The following is a 22,237-nucleotide window of genomic DNA, read 5'->3' as shown; positions in this document are numbered from 1 at the left end:
GGTGAAATGTCATGAAACACTGATACCAATGCAAACATCAATACTACAAAAGTATAATACATGTACAGCTGCACCTAGAAACGATTGTACAAGGTGAAATGTCATGAAACACTGATACATAATGGAAACATCAATATTACAAAAGTATAATACATGTACAGCTGCACCTAGAAATGATTGTACAAGAAGGTGAAATGTCATGAAACACTGATACCAATGCAAACAATGATGTGTTACAAAAGTATATTATATAGTTAGAGATATCTCGTAAATCAGGGGCGGATCCAGGAATTCCGTAAAGAGGGGGCGCGTTTACAAAATTAAAGGGGGGGGGGCACGCACCCCTCCCCCATTTTTGTCTCGCCCACCGGAGGTGAAGGCGAGACTAAGGGATCCAAATGGCGTCCGTCCGTCGTCCGTCCGTCGTCCGTCCGTCGTCCGTCCGTCGTCCGTCGTCCGTCCGTCGTCCGTCACAAATGTTAAAGTTTACCTGCAAGACTCTCTTATGATGCATAACTTGGCAACTGTTACAGCAATGGCAGCCACACTTGGGTGATAGAAGCACTAGGGGTATCTTCATGTTATGGTGTTGTCAGAGGTCATGTGATGATGTCAAAGGTCATTTGAGGTCATATATTAAAGAGTATGTGCAAGACTCTCTTTTCTACGTTAAAGTTTACCTGCAAGACTCTCTTTTGACAAATAACTTCACATAAGTTGCTTGGATTACAACCTAACTTGGGTCATAGATGCACTGGGGGTACCTTCATGTTATGGTGCCGTTGGAGGTCACCGGATAAGGTCAAAGGTCATTTGAGGTCATACGTTAAAGTTTACTTGCAAGACTCTCTTATCACATGTAACTCGACACATGTTGCTACAATGGCAATCAAACTTGGGTGATGGATGCACTGGGGGTACCTTCATGTTATGGTGCCGTAAGAGGTCACATGATAAGGTCAAAGGTCATTTCAGGTCATACGTTAAAGTTTACTTGCAAGACTCTCTTATCACACGTAACTCAGCACATGTTGCTACAATGGCAATCAAACTTGGGTGATGGTAGATGTCTCTTGGGAAGTTGAAGGTAACCACAAGGTCAAAGGTTACAGACAGGGGTCAACGAACTTTTAGGGCCCAATGTTAAGTTTTTAGGGCGCATTTCGTTTATGGCTCATAACTTTTGATCCCTTTGTCCGTGTGTGACCAAACTTGGATGGAAGATGTCCCTTGGGGAGGTGAAGGTCGTCACAAGGTCAAAGGTCACAGACAGGGGTCAACAAACTTTTAGGGCCCAATGTTATGTTTTTAGGGCACGTTTTGATTGTGGCTCATAACTTTTGATCCCTATGTCCGTTTGTGACCAAACTTGGACAGTAGATGTCCCTTGGGGAGTTAAAGGTTATCACAAGGTCAAAGGTCAGAGAAAGGGGTCAATAAATTTTTAGGGCCTGATGTTAAGTTTTTATGGCGCGTTTCGATTACGGCTCATTACTTTTGATCCCTTTGTCCGTTTGTGACCAAACTTGGATGGTAAATGTCCCTTAGGGTGTTCAAGGTCACCACAAGGTCAAAGGTCATAAGCAGGTCAATTAACTTCTGGGAGTTATAAAAAATATTAATTCCTTGTGCGCGAATGGGCGAGACACAATTTGGCGATTGCCTTGTTTTCTTTTTATTTCTTTTTTTTTCAACAAAAATAAAGGGGGGGGGGGCGTGCGCCGGTTGCGGTCCTCCCTGGATCCGCCCCTGTAAATGGCTATCTTCGAGCTAACTCAATAGCTATAGTAACGGTGCCTAGTTACGAGTCTATCCTCGAAGATAGCTATCCTCGAGGGTAGGGATATCGTCTTAACATAACTTTAGATACACGTGATTTACATAATGAAGTTGATCATCATAAATTCACTGTAATGAGCCCAAGTAGCCCGAGCTAATAAGGAATATGGGGTGGGGGTATGGAGTGAACTTGCACAAAAAGCAGAGTTGAGGTACAATTAGCAAGTTTCCTCAGTAAAAAAAAAAACAACAACAAAACAAAACAAAACAATAAGAGTCTTTGCACACGTGTGTACATGAACGAGTGGGTATAACTATTCAGAAGGTATAAGAAGAAGAGGTACAAGTAAAGCAATGGGACGATGACAGACATCACGCCAGTCGTTGACCACGACGGTTACAATAACTGTTTAAAGTTTTTTTTTTTGACTTGTCAGATGGCAGTAGCTATAGAGTCCTATGACCGAAAATTTATTCCAAGAAGTTGTGCCAGAATAGATTACCATCTCAATCAAAAAGATTCTGCAATTTAAACACGCAGTTTAATTTTGGAATTCCTCTTAAAGCCAGATGTTTGGTGACGAAGAGCAAAAGTGACAGCAGACACAAACAACTTGATTGATCGCATTTAAAAACATAATAAACCAGTGAGGACAGGACATCGTACACATTGTTTTCATTTTCGCAATGCACGGAAGAATGGAGACGGTTCCGGTATCCGGTCGAAATCGCATCGGAGGAGCGAGCGGAAAACGATACGGAAATGTGGGTGGTTGAAGCCGTAGATGATTGGGTTGATGATGCTCGATGCACACAAGAGCAACGCAATGTACACAAGCACCCTACCGCTGTTCGGGATTGACATGGTAATCGCATACGGAACGATCGAAACGAAGAACCCGCAAATGACGTAGAACAGATTACGCGTGATCTGTATCTCTCTCTTAGACGGCATCTTCGGGCCATTCCCTTCCCGCGCTTCACTACTTCTCCCATGCCTTGGGGTGGTCTGCGACGTGGAATGCTGATCGATGAAAGTTGTTGTTGTTGTTGCTATGCTGCCGTCCGTGTTCCCGTCATTTGAAATGTGGAAAGTTCTACGTGCAAAGAACATTTTCTGTCGTAAACTCATATATATCTTACCGTATGCAACAACTATGATAATGAAACAGGCGAGTTGAATAAAAGCGGAGAGATATTCATAAATGAAAGCGTACCTGTTGTCTCCATCCATAAGGCACAATTTGTATTTCTTGGTGTAACCAATTCTCCCAAAACCTGCAACTTGAGGTAACACCATTGTGGTGAGAGGGAAAACCCAAGATAACAGGATCATGGCCGTCATGTTTCCAGTAGAAAAGATTCTCTCATACGTCCTGCGCTCGGTGGTGATGATAACGCAGCGATTGATTGCTATGAGCGCCAACGTGATCACGCTGGCGATGGCGGAAGAAATAGCGATTCCACCGATGATGCCGCAGAGAGAATCAGGAAGCAGCGGTCCCCTGGTGCTGAGGACATTCGTGACTTGGAATGGCAATACAAGACAAGAAAAGAGATCGGTGACACTCAGACACACCACAAAAGCGTTGGTAGAGGTTTGAAGCTTCTGAGACCATGCGACTGCCACCAAGACTAAAGAGTTACCGACTACTCCAACCAAAAAGATAGCAAGGAGCATCACGGAGACAGCGATGCGCTGACGGTAGTCGGTGAATTCGAAGCCCGACGTGGCTGGTTGTGCAGTCAAAGACAGCAGCGATATATTGCGATAATGGCCACTGCCTTGCTCGCTTACGATATCAAGCTCCATATTCAATATGAATCACTAAGGTTAATGCTCAAGTTCAATCCCTCTTGTAACAGTTTGATGTTACTCTTCGTTCCACAATAATTTTCACTCCACAAAGCCAAATGTGTGACACCAGAATAAGCGCGCTGAAGGCTGACTGTTTTCAGAGGCCGTTACCATGTACACCTTTTACAAAAAGCGTCGACGTTGAAACATTTTCATTCCGAAGAAACAAATGACGGAAACGAATTTTTTATTGACCGCTCGTCTTTTGTCTGTTTTTGTTGAGAATCTTATTTCCGCCTTCTATTGAAGGTATTGCTATTGCTATGGTCTATGCATATCATTTTCCGCTTAAAGTCATTGTCTATACTTTCTTCTTTAAAAAAGTGAAATGCTAAAGGGTCATGCAGACTTTAGTTTCTACCACTGCACAGACAAATAAGCTTCATCAGAAGGTTAACTATTTGCGAAGTCGTGATTTAGCGACACTGATGAATTATATCACTGTAATAAGTCTGTACACCCCTGTCATTAACTACACTCCGATGTCCAACTGTTATATTTTGTCCACGTTGTCCGTTATTATCGTCACAGTGAGAGATGCTGGAGCTAGAAACGAAATTGTCAGTAACCGGAGTTCATTACCTGTTTTCTCCACCAATATTGACAAGCTTTTCCGACTTCCTGGTTCGTTATTCAACTCCACCCGCGAATGAGTCCCGATTCCACAGCTATGATCTAATTGAACAATCGTGCACACTCCTCTCTGCTTATATAGAATTCAATAAAAGCTGCATATCGTCCGCTGAGAATGAGAAGGGCGTTAAGTGGTCTCGAACACTAGTGGCAACTTAACGCCCTTATCATTCTCAGCCGACGATATGCAGTGGTTTAAAATCCCGAGTCTACTTTGAAAGATTGCACTAAGTACACGCTAAAATTAGATTGAGAAAACAGTTTAGATAGATGATCGTGAATCTAGTTCCTAAAGTCCTCTGTAGTAATGAAAATGAAAGAAAACATAATCATTCTTGGTACGCAGATCAATAGTGAAAGACAGAATTATCTTATTTGGAAGCTTTCTGTCCTATATTGTACATAAATGTGTGACATGAAAGAAAATGTAACATAGAAAAGAAAGAGAACGATGGAGGAACAGAAAATGAATAGAAAAGGGAAGGGGAAGAGGAAAAGAAAGAAGGAGAGGGAAGATGAATAAGCTCAAGCGAGAGAGAGGGGGAAGGGAGAGAGAGAGAGAGAGAGAGAGAGAGAGAGAGAAAGGGGGTGGATTGAGAGAGAAGGGAGAAAGAAGGAGACCAGTCGGTTTGACATTACAGCCTGGGTCTTCTGGTGCACTCTTTGCCACACCACACCCCCTGGATATTCTGTCACAGGCTTTTTCACACCACACCCCTTGGGTCTTCTGGCGCACCCTATCTCACACCACACCTCTTGGGTATTATGGCACACCCTTTGTCATAACACACCCCCTGGGTGTTCTGGCACACCCTTTGTCAGATCACACCCCCTGAGTCTTCTGGCACACCCTTTCTCACACCACACCCCATGAGTCTTGTGGCACACCCAGTGGCGTATATAGGGAAAACGGCGCCCGGGGCAAGCGCGAAAATTGCGCCCCTAATTTCTGAAAAAGTGTTCAACCCCAACCCCATCCCGGTAGGGACTTTTAAAAAAAGTCTACATGATATGCTTTTTCAAGCACTTAAAAGGGGTCTTTTGAGGGTGATTTAAATGTAATAAATTTAGATAAATTTTGGCGAGAGAGCGCAGCGAGCGAGCCGAAAATTTTTGCATATTTCTGCGCCATCATCACGTTTTGTGCTTATCTTTTTTGTGTGTGTGAGATAAATTTTGGTGAGCGAGCGCAGCGAACGAGCCAAAAATTTTTGTATTTCAGCTTACAAAACATGGAATTCTTGTCATTTTTTGCTTATTAAATCTTACAATTCTAATCAAGAAAATTAATGGTGACGGCCTTATAGATAACGATTTATACCAACAAACTGAGGACTTGAAAAAATACTCCAAATTAGCACGCACGAGTGAGCCGAAATTTGTATATTTTCGCGCCATCATCACGTTTTGTTCTTATCTCTCTTTTATTTTTTTTTTGAGAAATTTTAGCGAGCGAGCTGAAAATTTCTGTATTTCAGCTTACAAAACATGGAATTGTTGTCGTTTTTTGCTTATTAAACCTTACAATTCTAATAAAGATAAGTGACGGCCTTATAGATGAGAGTGATTTAAATGTAATAAATTTAGATGGATTTTGGCGAGCGAGCGCCGCGAGCGAGCCGAAAATTTTTGTATATTTCCGCGTCATCATCACGTTTTGTTCTTATCTTTTTTTGTGATAAATTTTGGCGAGCGAGCGCAGCGAGTGAGCCGAAAATTTTTGTATTTCAGCTTACAAAACATGGAATTCTTGTCATTTTTTGCTTATCAAATCTTACAATTCTAATCATGAAAATTAATGGTGACGGCCTTTATCGATTTATACCAACAAACTGAGGACTTGAAAAAAAAATACTCTAAATTAGTACGCGCGAGTGAGCCGAAATTTGTATATTTCCGCGTCATCATTATACGTTTTGTTCTTATCTTGTTTGATTTGTTTTTTTTTGCGCCCCCCCCCCCCGTATGTTCGACACCTTTGGCGCCCTCGTTTGATCCAAAATGGGCGATCGCTTCAGAACGAAAGAAATAAAATTGCAGCTGCTGCTCCGTGTAACATTTTGCCTTCTAACGATGGCATGTGTGAACACAATATACATTGTCATTTTGTCCGCGTCATCATCACGTTTTGTTCATATCTTCTTTTTTGTATATATGATTTTTGGCTAGCGAGCGCAACGAGCGAGCCGAAATTTCAGCTTTCAAAACATGGAATTCCTGTGTGAACACAATAAACATTGTCATTTTTTTGTTTTTATCTTGTTTGACTTGGTTTTCTCTCCCCCCCCCCCCTCCCCCACCCCCATTCTCCCTCCTTCCCGGTCCGGGCGATTATTTCTGTGGGGTTTTTTTTTTTCTTCTTCTTCTTCTTCTTCTTTTTTCTCCTTTTTTTCTTTTTCTTCTTCGTTTTTTTCTTTCTTTTTTTCTTTTTTTCGTTTTCGGCGCCCCCAAAGAGTGGCGCTCGGGGCACGTGCCCCCCTTGCCGCCCCCCCCCCCCCTAGACACGCCACTGGGCACACCCTATCTCACAGCACACCCCTGGTTCTTCTGGCACATCCTTTTTCACACCATGCCCTTTTGGGTATTCTGGCACACCCTTTGTCATACCACACTCCTTGGGCCTTCTGGCTCACCCTTTCTCACACCACATCCCCTGGGTCCTCTGGCACACCCTTTCTCACACCACACCCCCTTGGTCTTTAGGTATACCCTTTCAAGCAGAAGCTGAAAATGTGAAAGTTCCGTTTCCTAGATCTCCCCCTTCCCCTTTCGATATCCCCTCATTCGCCATGTATATAGGAAACTTGAAACTATGTTCGTATTTACTCTGCAGCATGCACTGTTACAGCTCTATCACTTTCAGTTCTATTTAAGACATTTTATTAAAGAATCCCTCGGGCACTTGGTGCCCCTTTGAATAAACTGAGTTTCTATTACCCATTAGGGATACTACATGGCACGTTTGGTAAAATCCATCATACATTTTTCAAAAACAGAGGTGAAAATGTGAACATTTTGCTCCAATACTGCCCCCCCCCGCCCCCTGGATCTGCCATAAGCAAACTTGAAAATACATACATGAATGTCTTCATAGCGTTAACTTATCCCTACCTTTCTGGGTTTTAAGAAGATAAACAAATTGTTGCAAATGTTTGTTTGTTTGTTTGGTTTTATTTCTGCATTTTTTATCATTTCAATTCAAAATAACATCATGAATAATATTTTTTTAAAAACATTTTCAATACAAAATATCGTCATCAATAATATTTTTCAACATTGCAGACGAAAGAAAATGCAGTGCAAACATTGTTTACAAATCTATTATCAACGATGATAAACGATGCCAAATAAAAGGGAATGTTTGTAAGGTGAAAATGCATCAGACCACATATCGTAAGCGTGTGCTTGAAATGATAATGGCCTGAGGAAGTGGTAGTGGACAAAAAAAAAAACTCGAAAAAGAGTGGGAGTGTTAAGTGTAATATTGTGCAAGGTGCATCGTGCTATTAAGTGCGGAAGTTCATGGACCTCAAAATAATGGATAACTATAAATAAAAATGGATCAAAAAATAATTGCATTAAAACCATAGTGCATTGTTTTTTTTTCTTTTTTCTTTCAAATAACATTTATTCATATTTCAAACAACAAAGATAACATCAACATTTTCATTTACATGCATAAATTACAGAGAAATTCAAATATAATCAAATAAATCATTTGGAAGATTAAACAAAGGTCTGCCACAACGTGTTTTGTTTACTTCAAGTCTTTTCGGTAATTCTGATAGAAACATATATCGCAATCTACGTTCTCTATTATTAACACCTTTGTGATTACGCAGTACTATAAATTTATGAATACACCAAAAAGCTATATTCATAAAATCATCTACTTCCTCTTCTTCGTTGCTCTTTAACAATAATGTAATATTAATGTCAACAGAAACATGAAAAACTTGCTGAATTAACCAAGAAATATAATTCCAAAAACTTCTGTTCAGTTTGCATGTAATAAAAGCATGTGTTATATCCTCATCTAGCTGACAAACATCAAACTTGTAATTGCTACTTATTTTCCACTTAAACAAATTCATCTTCACTGGTAATAAATTATATAACACTTTAAAATTAAATTCTTTCAACTTATTATCTTTTACTTTGACTGAATTACGTACAAAACAATTATGCCAAATTATCTTCATCCCTAGTACGCCTTCCCAGAAAAAACAACACCTAGTGTATACTCCTTCTTGCTTGATCAATTGATTATAAAAATATTTCGATGTTACATCACATAATCTCTTTACATTTTTTCCAACTTCTAAATGTGGGGTACATATTAATGACATATTCTGCTCTCTGTCCTCAGATAATTGAGTCAACCATATTTTCGGTATAGCCTCCCGCAGTTTCGAATAATCAAAAATTGCCCTTCTTTTACTATTTTTAAATATCAATAATGACATGTCTTCTTCCACCGTTTTGTATTTCCCTCCCAACAAAATGTCTTCTAATCGGATAATACCACTCTGAAACCATTCTTTGTAAAACAGAGGCTTCTTTTTGAAAACAATTTTTGATTGTGCCATAATAAAACGTTCTTTTCAACAGGGGGTTTCTTTCCCGATATCTCTTTGTCTATCAAAGACCAGGCACGCATTATTTCAATATAAAACGAAGGCATATTTTTACCAAATATGGACGTAACATCATACTCTTGAAAATCACTGTTCAATAACAAATCTAAACCCCCAAAACGGTTAAACCAATAGTGAGCAAGGGTTTTCCACATGGCTGTCGTGTCATCAACTATCCTCCCTATCCACCTTAACCTGAAACTTAACACCAGCTTTTCCACATCCACCATTTTTAATCCACCATTTGAATAATTTTTGATAACATCACGCCTTCTTACTTTTTCTACCCGGCTTTGCCATAAAAATCTAAAAAACATCATATTCAACCTTTTCATAATCATAACAGGAACTGAATCAAACATAAGCAAATGTACTATTTGACTAACCACCAAACTTTTCAAAACTATCACTCTCCCCATAAAGGTCAAACTTCTTTTCCTCCAATTATCTAGGAGGCGTTGCATTATTTCCTACTTATTTTCCCAGTTTGCTTTACATGTGATCTTCTCATTTCGTGAAATAAAAAACCCAAGGTATCGTATAACATCTTCTGTCCATGTTAATCCTACATCTGACAAATTCCATCTATTTTCTCTCTGACCGATCCACAACAAAACAGTTTTATCTTTATTTATTTTCGGTCCTGCCACTTTTCCAAACACATCTAATTCTTTTAAAATAACTTTTAAAGACATGGAATCTCCAACAAAAAAATGTTGTATCATCTGCACACTGTAATAACTTCAACTCAAACTGACAGTTACAATCCCTGAAACACACACCTTTTATATCATCATTTTTACGTATCTTATTAGCAAGAAACTCAACCGCAATCACAAACAAAAGGGCCGATAACGGGCAACCTTGTCGAATCCCTCTCTGAATTTCAAATTGTTCTGTAATCAAACCGTTTACAATTACAGATACATTACTGCTACCCAGTGTCTAAACTCTGCTCCAAAATTCAACTTTTCTAAACATTTCATAATAAACAATCTGTCAATAACATCAAAAGCCTTAGAAAAGTCAACCATCATAATTGCACCTTCTTCAGCTTTCTCAGACATATAATCTATCATATCCCGTACAATTCTAACATTAAAACCCCCTAATCTTCCCTTAATATACCCAACTTGCGTTTCCATAATAATCTTTGATAACACCTTTTTTAATCTTACTGCCAAAACTGTTGCCATAATTTTATAATCACAATTAAGGAGAGTAACTGGTCGCCAGTTTTTCAATTCATCACTTTTTCCCTTTTTAAAAATCAGAGTGATAAGCCCTCTGCGTTGAGAATCCGTCAACTGATCTTTTTCATATGATTCATTAAACGTGTTTATTAAAAGTTCACATACATCATTCCAAAAAAACTTGATAAAACTCTACAGGCAAGCCGTCCATTCCGGGTGCTTTATTTCTCTTCATAGAAAAAACTGCCTGTTTAATTTCTTTCAAATTCATTAACCCTTCACACTGCTTTTGATCTTCTTCATTTAAATCCTTTATATGTTGCGATAACACATAATCATTAACACAATCCGAATCAACAAAATTTCTCTTATACAATTCCTCATAGAATCTTTTAACCTCTCTCAAAATATACTGTTGGTCTGTAACCAATTTCTGTTTACCTCGATTATGTAACTCACATTCAATAACATACACTAATTCTTTTTCCAAAATACCTTTCGTATCTTTTGTTTTTTGCTCATTTTCCTACTGTACTTCTGAGCAAATTCTCTGCACTTGATCTTCAAAATTTCCCATTTCATAACACTTGATCCCTCAACACTATCTGTGCATTTCTTGATGATATTTCGGATGCCACTACAAAAATGTTCGTCACAAAGCAAAGATGTATTCATTTTCCAATATCCAGGTCCTTTATTTACCCTATTAATCCTTAATTTCAATGAGATGGCATTATGATCGCCTTTTATAACAGGACGAATGTCAGTTGACACTACTTTATTCCCTATATCTTTACTAATCATCCAACAATCTAACCGTGACGCTATATTCAAACTTAAATTTCTCCATGTAAATTGCTTTTCATTCATATGCAACTTCCTCCATACATCAACTAAACCGTTTTGTTTCAGTATTGATTTGAGTCTATGTGGAGTTCTATAATAACAACTTTTCGACCCTTTCGTGTCCTTTGTTGGATCTAGAACACAGTTCCAGTCTCCGCCTAACACAAAATAACAATCCGCAAATTCCTTTTGAATATCTCCAACTTTTTTACTAAGCTGTTTAAAAAATGAATCTTTGTTCCTTTTTTTCAGTTTTTTTTTCTTTGTCTGTAAATGTACCAACAACGCTTATATCAATATGTTCTCTTAGCAAGATTGCAATTCCTCTAGAGGGATTGTTCCCATGGGAGAAAAACACATCTCCTTTCCATTCATATTATTTTAATAATCTTCTCGAAGTCTGATGTCCAGTATGATTCCTGAATAAAAACCACATCAGCTTTTTGGTGCTTACACCACCTGAACAAAAAAAAAGTATTGCGCTTGGTTTTATTGCGCAATCCTCTTACATTCACGCTCAGTAAATGGCACATCGAACCTTTGAAAAGTGAATTATATAGTATTACATTCATACTTCAGCCCCAAAGCTGATTAATTTTTTCTTTAGTTTCTTCTCCTTTAGTTTTCTCTTTTTGACTTCGGCCGATCTTGTTTGGCATCCAGCCTTTGGCACCTCTGGAGATTCTATTGAAGCATCCGATTCCTGACAATCATCTGTGTCGTTCTCTTCACTTTCTCCTTCACTCGGTTCGTCTCCATTGGTTGCCATGGTTGCCATGCTTGGGCCGTCACGTTTGTCCGCGCTCGAAATGGCGTCACGCTCGTGCTGTATGAATTGCGTAATTTTGCATTGTTGTGTGTTCGCTGATGAATTCTCTCTATTCTCTCTGTTCGCCTTAGCAACGGGGGTGTGGTTTCGCGAGTCGGGAACCTCCCTAGCAGTGCCAGCTGGTCGACGCGTTGCTGTGGTGACGCTTTGCCGGGACTCCCCACTTGCGCTGACACCCCGGCGTCGTGCTGAATTTGTCGTGTCTGTCGATGTTTCCCTCGGCTTCTTGGCATGCTCGTAGTTCGTCTTGTTCCCGTGGATGGAGGTCGTGCAGTCCCGCTGGTAGTGTCCGACCTGTTTGCAGAAGCGACACACTACCTGGCTTGTGCATGCTGACCGATGATGCCCCTTTTGAAGACAGTTTGAACACACAACCGAGGTGTGGTCCTTCGGAATTTGGTTAGCATGAAACACCTTACCTTGAAAAATTCCGAATGTCACAAGTCTCGGGACAGGTTGTTTGGGTCTCTCGATGAAGATGACTCGATCTGTCACCTGTCAGACAATTTGTCAATTGTCCGTCTACTCGTAGCTTTTGTAGCATCACCTTCCCTTCTACTTTGTATTTCCTTCTCTCCAGCTCGTCTACGATCACAGAATTATCAACTGACAATGGAACGTCTTTGACTGTTAGTTTCAGTAGATTTTCGTTCCCTCCAGGCAAAAAGGGGTTTGTGCCGTAGACTGCTATGCATGCATCACGAATGGTCACCCCGTTTGTGATAAGACCGATTCGAACGTCTTGCTCTGTTATGTACAATCTCCACAATCCCCCTGATTTTGGAAGAGGTTACAGTCTTCAACAAGGCTTTGTACACTTCCTGAGTTTCTACTTCTTTGTCTCTTACATTTGGTATGTCTCTATGCTTTATGAAGACTGGCTTACCATGATTTTTGTCACTGAAAGCAGAACCCGCCGCCTCCGCGTACGAATGTGTCTCATTGACATCCATGGTAAAGTCCGCCATTCCCATAAATCCAGAGCCATGTAAGGGCTTTTTACACTTGTAAATTTTTGCTTAGCCCCGGACTATCGGTGGGGCTAAGGGGGGGGGGGGCCTTAGCCCCACCGTTGGTACGGGACTATCCTTAGCCCACTTTCTGTTTACACTCGTTTTTGCCAAAGTGGGCTAGCCCCACCGATAGTACGGTACTATCTGGCCCTGCAAAATAGCAGGGGTTAGCACCGCAATTGCGGTGCCAAGCAAGTGAGTGTAAACAGAACGAAAAAATAATCCTGGGCTAAGCGACGGAGACGAAGTCCGACCCTCACTGACCAATCAGAAACGAGGCAATCAAGTGCTGCCGGTGCGTGCGTGTACGTGTACAGTACACAGCGTAATTATGAATATTCATGTGGTTTGGAAAGTCCGGGGCTAAGAAATACGAGTGTAAAAAGGTCAGTTTTCTCCTTAGCCCCGGACAAGAGATAGTACGGGACTAATTGGCCAGTGTAAAAAGCTGAAAAAATTGGTACGGGACTAACGATAGTCCTGGGTCAGAGAAAGTCCGGGGTTAAGAAACACAAGTGTAAAAAGCCCTGTAGAGTGGAAAGTTTCCGAAACCTCACAAGGTCATGACACACTGAAAATTTCCTTCAAAAAGCAATTGCTTGATACCTCTGAATATCACTTGTGAGTTCTCAACAATCGCTATCTTGAAATATCCTTCGATTTCGTCGATATGGAGGGATTTTCCTAAGGCTTTACGAAGTCGTGACTATCAGTAAAGAGTAGAAATAGCGCCCTTCCACCATAATGCATTGTTATTAGAATATTCGTTTCGATTATTTTTGTATGCATCAATAATATTGTATACAATGCAGTGAAAGTCATTGTAACTCACTTATATCAGGTCGCGTTTATAAGATTCTGCGTGCCAAGAATCACTGTTTTGAAACATTGATTCGGAACACTGATTTGAAACACGGTTTTGTCAGGAGAGCCGCGTTTATAAGATTTTTCCCCGAGCGTGTAGGGGCTCTCGTTCAGGCTGTGGCATTGCGCAACTCTGCAAAAGGTCAAACAGGGCGCGCGCAAGGCATTGTGACGTCATTTAAACATTGTTTGAGATTGCGGTTGCGTTTATAAGATTTTTGAAACGCTGTTTCTACAGAAACACTGCTTTGAAACGCACTATTTTGTGCGTTTCAAAACACTGTTTCAAAACACTGTTTCAAATCATGGCAAGCGTTTGTAAGATTTTTTTTTTTCTTGCAAGAAACACTGTTCGGCCAGAAACAGTGTTTCAAACACACATCTTATATTTTAAAACGCACCCTATGTCAATCAATCAATCAATCAATCAATCAATCAATCAATCGATCAATCAACATTCTGTAGGGCACTGCTGACAACCCCCATCTGCAGGAAGCTAGGTCCCATAACTACGATACGTAGGGGCCTTTAGCGACAACATGAGAACCAGCAGAAAAAAAGACACGGTCAAATAACATTGAAAGTACATCCTGACACTCACAAAAAGTAGTCCTAACTTGCTATTTCGTCCAAAGTAAAACTGTTCACCGGTCTTTGTTACACGAATCTAAGAGTAACACATGGTATAGAAACGAAAGTCGAGTCAAATAAGGGAGAGAAACGTTAAAGTGGGAGTACAGTCGAACAGCGCCATAAATAATTTGCATTGATTTACATTTCCTGCATATTCATTTTTTTTTTTTGGTACCGCTACAAAACACAAGATATTTATCTAAAAACTGAGCGTAAAATCGCTTAAATTCAATTTTAAAAACGAAAATTCTCCCCTACCCGCTCGTTCCACCTGTATGGACCTGGTAAGCTGTATGAAAGACGCACATGGGCCCCATAAAAAAAAAAAAAAAATAAGTGACAGATATGCCCTTATTATCTATAACTCTGTCGCTGCCCTACCTATAGCTCTCGTGTTCACCCAAATAATCACATGTTCCGTAAGAAAAAATTCCTAAAAACATAAATGTAATATCTATAGTATCTGCATATCTACAATTATATCTATATATGTTTTATATTGGCGTGAGGGTTTTATTGGATGAAAGTAGTATAGTGTTTGCAATCAGACATTATCTTTTTTTCCATTTGTTCTTATGCCATCAAAGCTATCAAAGTCCTAGAAGTCTTTTCATATCCATCTGATTTGCTTTCGATTTCTTGTATAACAGTTCAAGTTTACAGTAATTTCGTCAACACTATACTTAAATTGCTCATTTTAATGTCTTGAGTTTTAATGTTATATTATTCATCATTTGATTTAAAGAGAGCTATTCACAGCAAAACCATAAAGTGGATACCTACGGAAGCACTAAAGAGACATCTCAAAACACTGCTTACCAAATTTCCCTGCTTACGAAATCGAAACTCACCCCACTTTCATTTTCATATCTGCACGGGACTAGCTAGCTGGCACGCGAAAATATTAAAGGGTATTCTATCTTGGAATTATTCTGCATTATATGAAAAACAAACGATTCAAATCAGAGAATAATTCACCACTTAAAGATAAATTTATATATATATATATATATATATATATATATATATATATATATATAGGTGTACCTGTGTTTTGGTGCCTTGTTTGCTACCGGCGGTTTCACGCTGGGATCGCGATCCTCAGGCAGACTGACAAAGTGGTGTGTTTCTGTGCTCATGTGGCGCAGTGGATCGGTTTGACGCATGGATGATTTTTTTTTCTTTTCCGGTGTCTGCATTTGGATATAAGCTCGGACCTTTTATTGAGTGCGTTTTTGTTTCGGATGATGATGGCCTTCTCATCGAGGCAGAGGTTGCACAGGCCACTCCTTCTTAGAGTTAAGTTTGACTTTTTTTGGATGTCCCATGTCAGTGTGAAGTTTACGCGTTTTTCTTTCAGGCTCCAGATGTATTTTGAGAGTTGGGTTTCGTTTTTGTATTTCTCATTCTTGATGGATTTAACATGATTCCTATATCTGTCTTTGAAGGTACCCCCCGCCAGCCCGTAGTAGCGCTTTTCCTCGTTGTCATGCTTGACGGTTGTCTTATACACAAGAGCCGTTTCCATGCATCTTCCTCTCAACGGGCGTTGATCTTTTTGGCGGCAGTTGCATTTGGGTTTGGGTTCGTTGTCACGTGAATTGGATTGTTTGATAACTCTTTGGTTGTGGGATTTTAATACAGTGTCTATTCAAGCGCTTAATGTTTACCAAACCGTGCTGGCTGTGCAATGAATGGGACAAAAAAAAAAGAGATTATCAGATTAAACCGAAATTAAGCATGCCTCATGAACACATTCTGTCCACAATTAGTGCCAACTTTCATATCAGTAGCACTATCCTTTCAAAAGTTATTAGAGTTGAAAGTGAAGAGTGTGTACAAAGTTTTTCAGAAATGAAAAAGGGACTCTAAAGACACACCTAATCACACTATTCTACCAATAATGTTCGAGATAAACTGCTAAAAAGAACAACTTCCCGATTTTAGCATAACGTAAAAGAAGACTTGCTCTTATAGAAAATATGAAAAAGTCAAGGTCGGTTAGGTTGACCCATTTCACTTATTTTCAGTCCTCACGCAAAATCAGTGTGTGCGACTTTTTTGTTCGTTTTGTGATGCACGGTCACACACACACACACACACACACACACACATATATATATATATATATATATATACATATATCTTCATATTCGGTACAGACCGAAAATTTACCCGTTGAGGAGGACACGCGAAAACGAAGTTTTCTAAACTTCACCGAGAATAGAACAGGTCCAAGGAAAAAAAAAATCTCGACAGGTAGATGAAAATTGGTTGATTTTTGTGTACTATCCCAATGGATAGCTTTCCAGATACAGAGTTGCCAATTTCTAATTCATAACTTTATCTTTATGGCTGATATTATCCACAAAAAAATTCATTGTTGCATACCGTCTGCTTTGATTTATCTTTTCTTACGAATAGACATAATATCTTATTAGAATTTACCTCACCACGTTGTTTCGGTGTTCCCTGTCATGTGTGCACAACATGTGAAACATGTAACAATAATTATGGAATCACCAGCGTGGGTAGTACTACAAGCTCGAAATGAGATTTCTGCGAAATGCCTACATAGTACATGTAATCATATCCTACACGTAGTGATGATCAATTGCCTCTCTTAACGATAGATTCCCCCTCAGTTACTTTGTGGGGTAAATATAAAGAGCATCAAGCACTTTGTCAAGGAAGGTTTTGCTACTTTTCAAAAGCTATTTATCATTTTTGATGCAAGCGTTTAATTGCAATGTGGCGTGGGGGCAGCTATATATAATAGCAATCAAAGGAGACCGACACCTTTATTGTAATTTATTTCATTTCATTTAATTTATTTCCATATTCTCATTTTAAAGCAAAGAACAAGGTGGGAATAATAACATTACATTGTATTACAATAAACATACTACACATTGAGAAGGAGAGAGAAAGAGAAACGAAAGTTTACAAAATATATTTTAAGAGAAAAAATGAAGGAGCTAGCAGAGACCATTGGCCTTTCTACGGCTGGGCTCCCACTCGATATTTTGTGTACATTATAAGATGCGATTAAGAAGGAGAAAGGGACTTAATAAAAAATAGAACAGGCAAACTAAGACCAGATGATGAAAAATATTGCAGACATTACATAGATATTCATTTTAGCTGTATTTCACCGAAAAATGCAGTTGTAGTTACTAGTATTCAACAAATTATCTTATATTACCAGACAAGGGATCGATATAACTTCATATCATCAGGCACAAAATTCCAAACACGTACTCCTTCACTGTCCTTGGTATCTTTGCGATGTATATTAAAAGACTTAGTGTAAGTCATCTGATTGTCTAGTATTATATAAACGTATATTCCCTTAACATAGTAACATTATCAAAGACAGAGGGTAATGAATTATAAAATATACACATACATAAATAAGGCTGTTTGTAACTTACATAATTATGTCACATACAAAGAAACTGGAGGTTTTAAACATTTTGAGATGTTGAAGGGTGATGGTTTGTTGTTGCGTGTATAGTGACCTTTTCTGGAGTGTGTATGCACAATTTAAAAGAAAGATTTGCACATTGACCCCAGATCATGTACAATAGGAGTACTAGGATGAACACGGCAATAAAGTGGCAATACAAATATGAAATAAAATGTCTTATCCTATAGATTACGCCCGTTGCACGAGAGATCTCCATTGGAACATCTGTGGCGCCCAGTTAAGATGTTCATCTATAAAATGTAATGCCAAAGAAATTATGATGTACAAGAGTCCCACAATACTTTCATGACTGTTGGTTACAAATGCCAATATTAAATATGATTTCTGGTATTTTATTCTTTTTCTGTTTAAATACTAAAAAAATTGTTTTCTTCATATTGATTACGAACTGATATGCTAAAAACCTTTGTTTAGTTTAAGTACTTTATTTATTAAAACAGATGTTATTTGGATGGTGTTACTACCAGATATAGATAAATGAAATTTGTATCATCTGCAAAAATAACTGAACTCAGTTTGCTACTCACATTTTGTACATCATTTATGTATAGCGTACAGTAAAAATAGTAAAGGACTATAATAGGATTGATCCTGGCAGAAACCCGTAGTTATTCTCTAGAGTGTGGAGCTATTGCCATAAATAAAACCCAATCGTTTTCTGTTACTTAAATAATGCTTAATCCATTAAACAAGAATCTGCATATACCATTAAAGTTTAATTTATGGAACAAAATAGAATCATCCAAAGTTTCAAAAGCTTTCGACACATCTAAAAAAAAAAATGCAATACCCACATAACCAGCTTCGAACAATATGTTAAGATTATGAATAAATTTAAGTAAAGCCATATAGTTATGTTGAGTGTCTAGATCGAAATTCAAATTGTTTATTATAAAGTATATCATATTCATCGATAAAAGAAAATGACATAGCATACACAAGCTTCTCAGATACCTTTCCTAAAATTGATAACAAAAAAAAAAAATGTGCCTGTACTTTTCACACTGTGACTTGTCGCCTTGCTTATGATATTTTAATTGGGCTACTGTATCTTTTATTTTCTCCGGAAAGCAACCAGTTTGGAAAGACATAATTTTATTAAAAGAGGATGAAAGGAATGTATGCATCAATAGAATGCATTTGCGAAGTTTGAGGAAAATCATTTCAAAAGTAAAGATTTTCTAAGTTTAGTTTCGGTGCCGCCGTAACTGGATAGGAAGGCAGAACATCTTTATTTTCTTTTTACCTCACGGTAGGGGAGTGATAAGAAGAAAATATGAATAGAATTTAACTTATTTTCATTTCTCCTGCATTAATAAAGAGCACTTGACTATAACTCGTTCACGCTGAATAAAATTACCCTAATTATATATGTTAGGAACGTCAATCGGCTTTTGATGGTGCATGAAGACGTTACAAATCAAAACAGTAGGCTCTGTAGAGAGACTAAGTGGGTAATAATGTTATGAGAATAAATAAACCCAGCATGAAATTCTGACCGGACGTTATGAATTTTACAAGTCCTTTCAGCATTGAAACAATGTTGGAACTGAAAGAAATAAATCGCCACCCACGTTGTCATCTATTTCCTTTCAACACAGACTTCTTGACAGCTCCAGGAAATATGAAATGACCGCTCTGTAGGGCCTATGCCATAAATCTGATTACTCAATTCAGCGATAGTCACGTGTGCATCGGGCTCGCTAACAACGCTTATAAACTTCGAGCGCGAGTCGGTAAAAGTCTACTCATTCCCGGTTGCATCGTACAGACCAAGGATATTAATGCAAAATGGATCGGAGCCATAGTTCATGGTCGATTCTGGTAACAATTATCTTCTATCTTACAGCCTATTGTAACGAAGCATTTTCCCAACAGAATGACGAATGCCATCGCAGAGAAGAGTCGATTACCGGTATCATCGGCAACACAGTAAAGTTACAGTCATCACTTCCCAGAAATTACGCCAATCATGCACTCTTGTGGATAGCTAATAACCAAGACAGAATAACGCGCTGTATGGGACAGAACTGCGAGGAATCAAACCCAGGATATGAACGTTTCCATCTCCATATTGGGAGAGGAGATGAGGTCTCCATGGAAATTAAAGACACGTCTTTACGTGATTCTGGTATCTACTCTTTTGAAGTGCATGCTGAGCCTGTCTGCGTGTTTCTTAAGGTAACTCTTAAAGTTCAATATCCTGCGCCAACATGTGCAACGAATTTGCTGCAGGAAAGTGGACAAATGCTTCTGTCTTGTCACTGGACGCAGAACGCTAATCGCGTGAGTTTCCTGTCTGGAGACGTAACTCTCTTTGCTTATACATCCAGTCACTTTACCACCGATGGGTCATCAGTTCCGAATCACTCTTTGAGCACAAATCTACCTGTAGGCGAACTATTTGTTGCAGACAGTACGACAACCAAGCGATGCGTTGTCACCTATCAAGAGGAAGACTCCGTATCGTGTGAATTCCAAGCTCTCTCTCGAGTCACAACTCAGCTGATTCGCGAAACAGAAAATATTAACTTTAGAGTTAATTGTGATTTGATCGATGGGGAAAATGTGCTGTTATGGTATTCGAAGGACACGGGCGTATTGATTCTGGAGGAAGAAAGACAGTCGTTTGTTCTGCAGACGCGTATGATTTCTGAGAAAGCAATTCTGATGTGTGCAGCTAAAAGCAACGGAAAATTCATTCCCTCTGATATCGTCAAACTGGTTATGAGGTCCAACTTTACGTACGCTTTGTCCTTGAATATAAGGTATCTGCGAGATCATTTTGAAATTTCAATATCAGCATGCTGCTTACAAGATTATAGAAGTGTCGCAGATATTGATACAAGGAAAAGTCTTTGTTCATCTTCGACCGTCGCATTAACGTCCACCAAAGAACCGCAGCAAACAGCAGAAGCTGTCACGAACGGATCATCTCATCTGAAAATTATTGGCTTGTCTGCGTCACTAGCTCTAGTTGTTGTCATGATGTCATTCTTTCTTATTTTGCTTGGTACTCGAGGACGCTTCAGAGTCACATATTATCCAGTGTCTACAAGTGTGAGATTTAACAGGAAAGATGGAGGACAGCCGCTGAGAGTAATACACGCGTCTGCTGAGAGAGGCGTTAATCAGGCTTCGCAGACCAGAGGCCTACCATTGCCTCCTCGAAGTGACTGTAACTTTTCGTCCACTGAATCCATCCCTCCACCATTCACAAATGGGCAGCCATGTCAAGAATGGAAGGATGAAGATGCCGTCTGGACCAGCGCAGACCAAGTTGTCACTTCTGGGCGATTGTATGAGACTCTGGAACGTTCAGGTGAACATTCCTGTGACTGGCAGTGTATTGACAATGAACCTGTCACTGCAAGACTTATGTCACATACATATCTGCGCCAGGAACAGCTAAACAAAGAAGATACGGCTGACGTAGAGGAACCATATGAAGAGCCAATAAAAGTGGGAAGAGTTGAATTGTTTCCGTTAAGTCCGAAATTATCCAACGACTTCTTCCTGTCAAGCACATCACCAGCACAACTACCATCAGGGTACAGCCGACTTTTTAACATAGATGGATCGAAAGAGGTACAGTGGGACGAACCCTCCAAATCTATTACACTTCCATCAACGCTGCCACTGCAGACATCGTCATCCGAGGTAGATCCTCAATCACTACCTCTTCTGTGGTCACCGTTGTCAGCACTACCAACTGAACAACCACCACTATCACCACAACTGGCCTCATCGCTACCACATTTGCAACCACCACTACCACCACCGTCAACATCATCAGCATCTGACTGTCCAGGCACTTCATCGCAAGAATCGATGTTATATGGACAAGTTGCCAGTTCGGGCTCGACTCACTCGACGGATACTCCGGCGAATACTCCCCTAGATAATCCACCTGTCGATACCAGCGATGAACAAGGTCGTTCGTTGTATGACAGGCTTACAAGGTTAAGATATCAAAACTCAAACCGCCGATTTTCCATGCTGTACTGAGTACTCCGTGGTTGTATGAGCCATTAAAAAAAGGGCGCAGAGTAATGATCAGTGAAAATGTTAACTAACAAAAAAAAAAGAAGATATGTTTGAGTGCTACTTTCTATTGTCAATTGTACAGGTGAATATCTCATTCAGCTAAGCGGTAAGGGTATTTCGTACAGCAAAATTGTAACATTTTGTCATGTAGATGTAGAGTAATTCTCACTTCAAACACATGGTGATTTAGACTCTGAAATGTTATCGGAATCATGGAAAACCTCCACAGTTTTCTTCAAAGTGATTGAGAAACAATATTTATTTTCACTTCGATTATGTATAGAAATTGACGTGAGGACGTTGTCATTTTCTTTTTCTCAGTGTTCATATTTAGAATGATGAGACCAATTTACTAACGAAAGACTTAATTTATAACTGCACTAACAATACAAAACAAAAATAGACATAACAGCCA

The 22,237-nt window shown here is 39.3% G+C and overlaps 1 protein-coding gene across 1 annotated transcript; it reads right to left on the bottom strand.

Moving 5' to 3' along the window:
* Positions 1-2,455: 2,455 nt before the first annotated feature.
* Positions 2,456-3,592, bottom strand: LOC139744529 (G-protein coupled receptor moody-like). The gene has a single exon (XM_071654962.1). It carries the CDS (start codon positions 3,590-3,592, stop codon positions 2,456-2,458), a length of 1,137 nt encoding a protein of 378 aa, XP_071511063.1.
* Positions 3,593-22,237: the final 18,645 nt, after the last annotated feature.

The sequence above is a fragment of the Diadema antillarum genome, unplaced genomic scaffold (assembly GCF_040938485.1).
Source record: "Diadema antillarum isolate AM-2024a unplaced genomic scaffold, OU_Dant_1.0 seq00001186_RagTag, whole genome shotgun sequence".
Lineage (NCBI taxonomy): Eukaryota > Metazoa > Echinodermata > Echinoidea > Diadematoida > Diadematidae > Diadema > Diadema antillarum.
The sequence above is the reverse complement of the archived record's forward strand: the minus strand, read 5'-3'. Positions and strand labels throughout refer to the sequence as shown.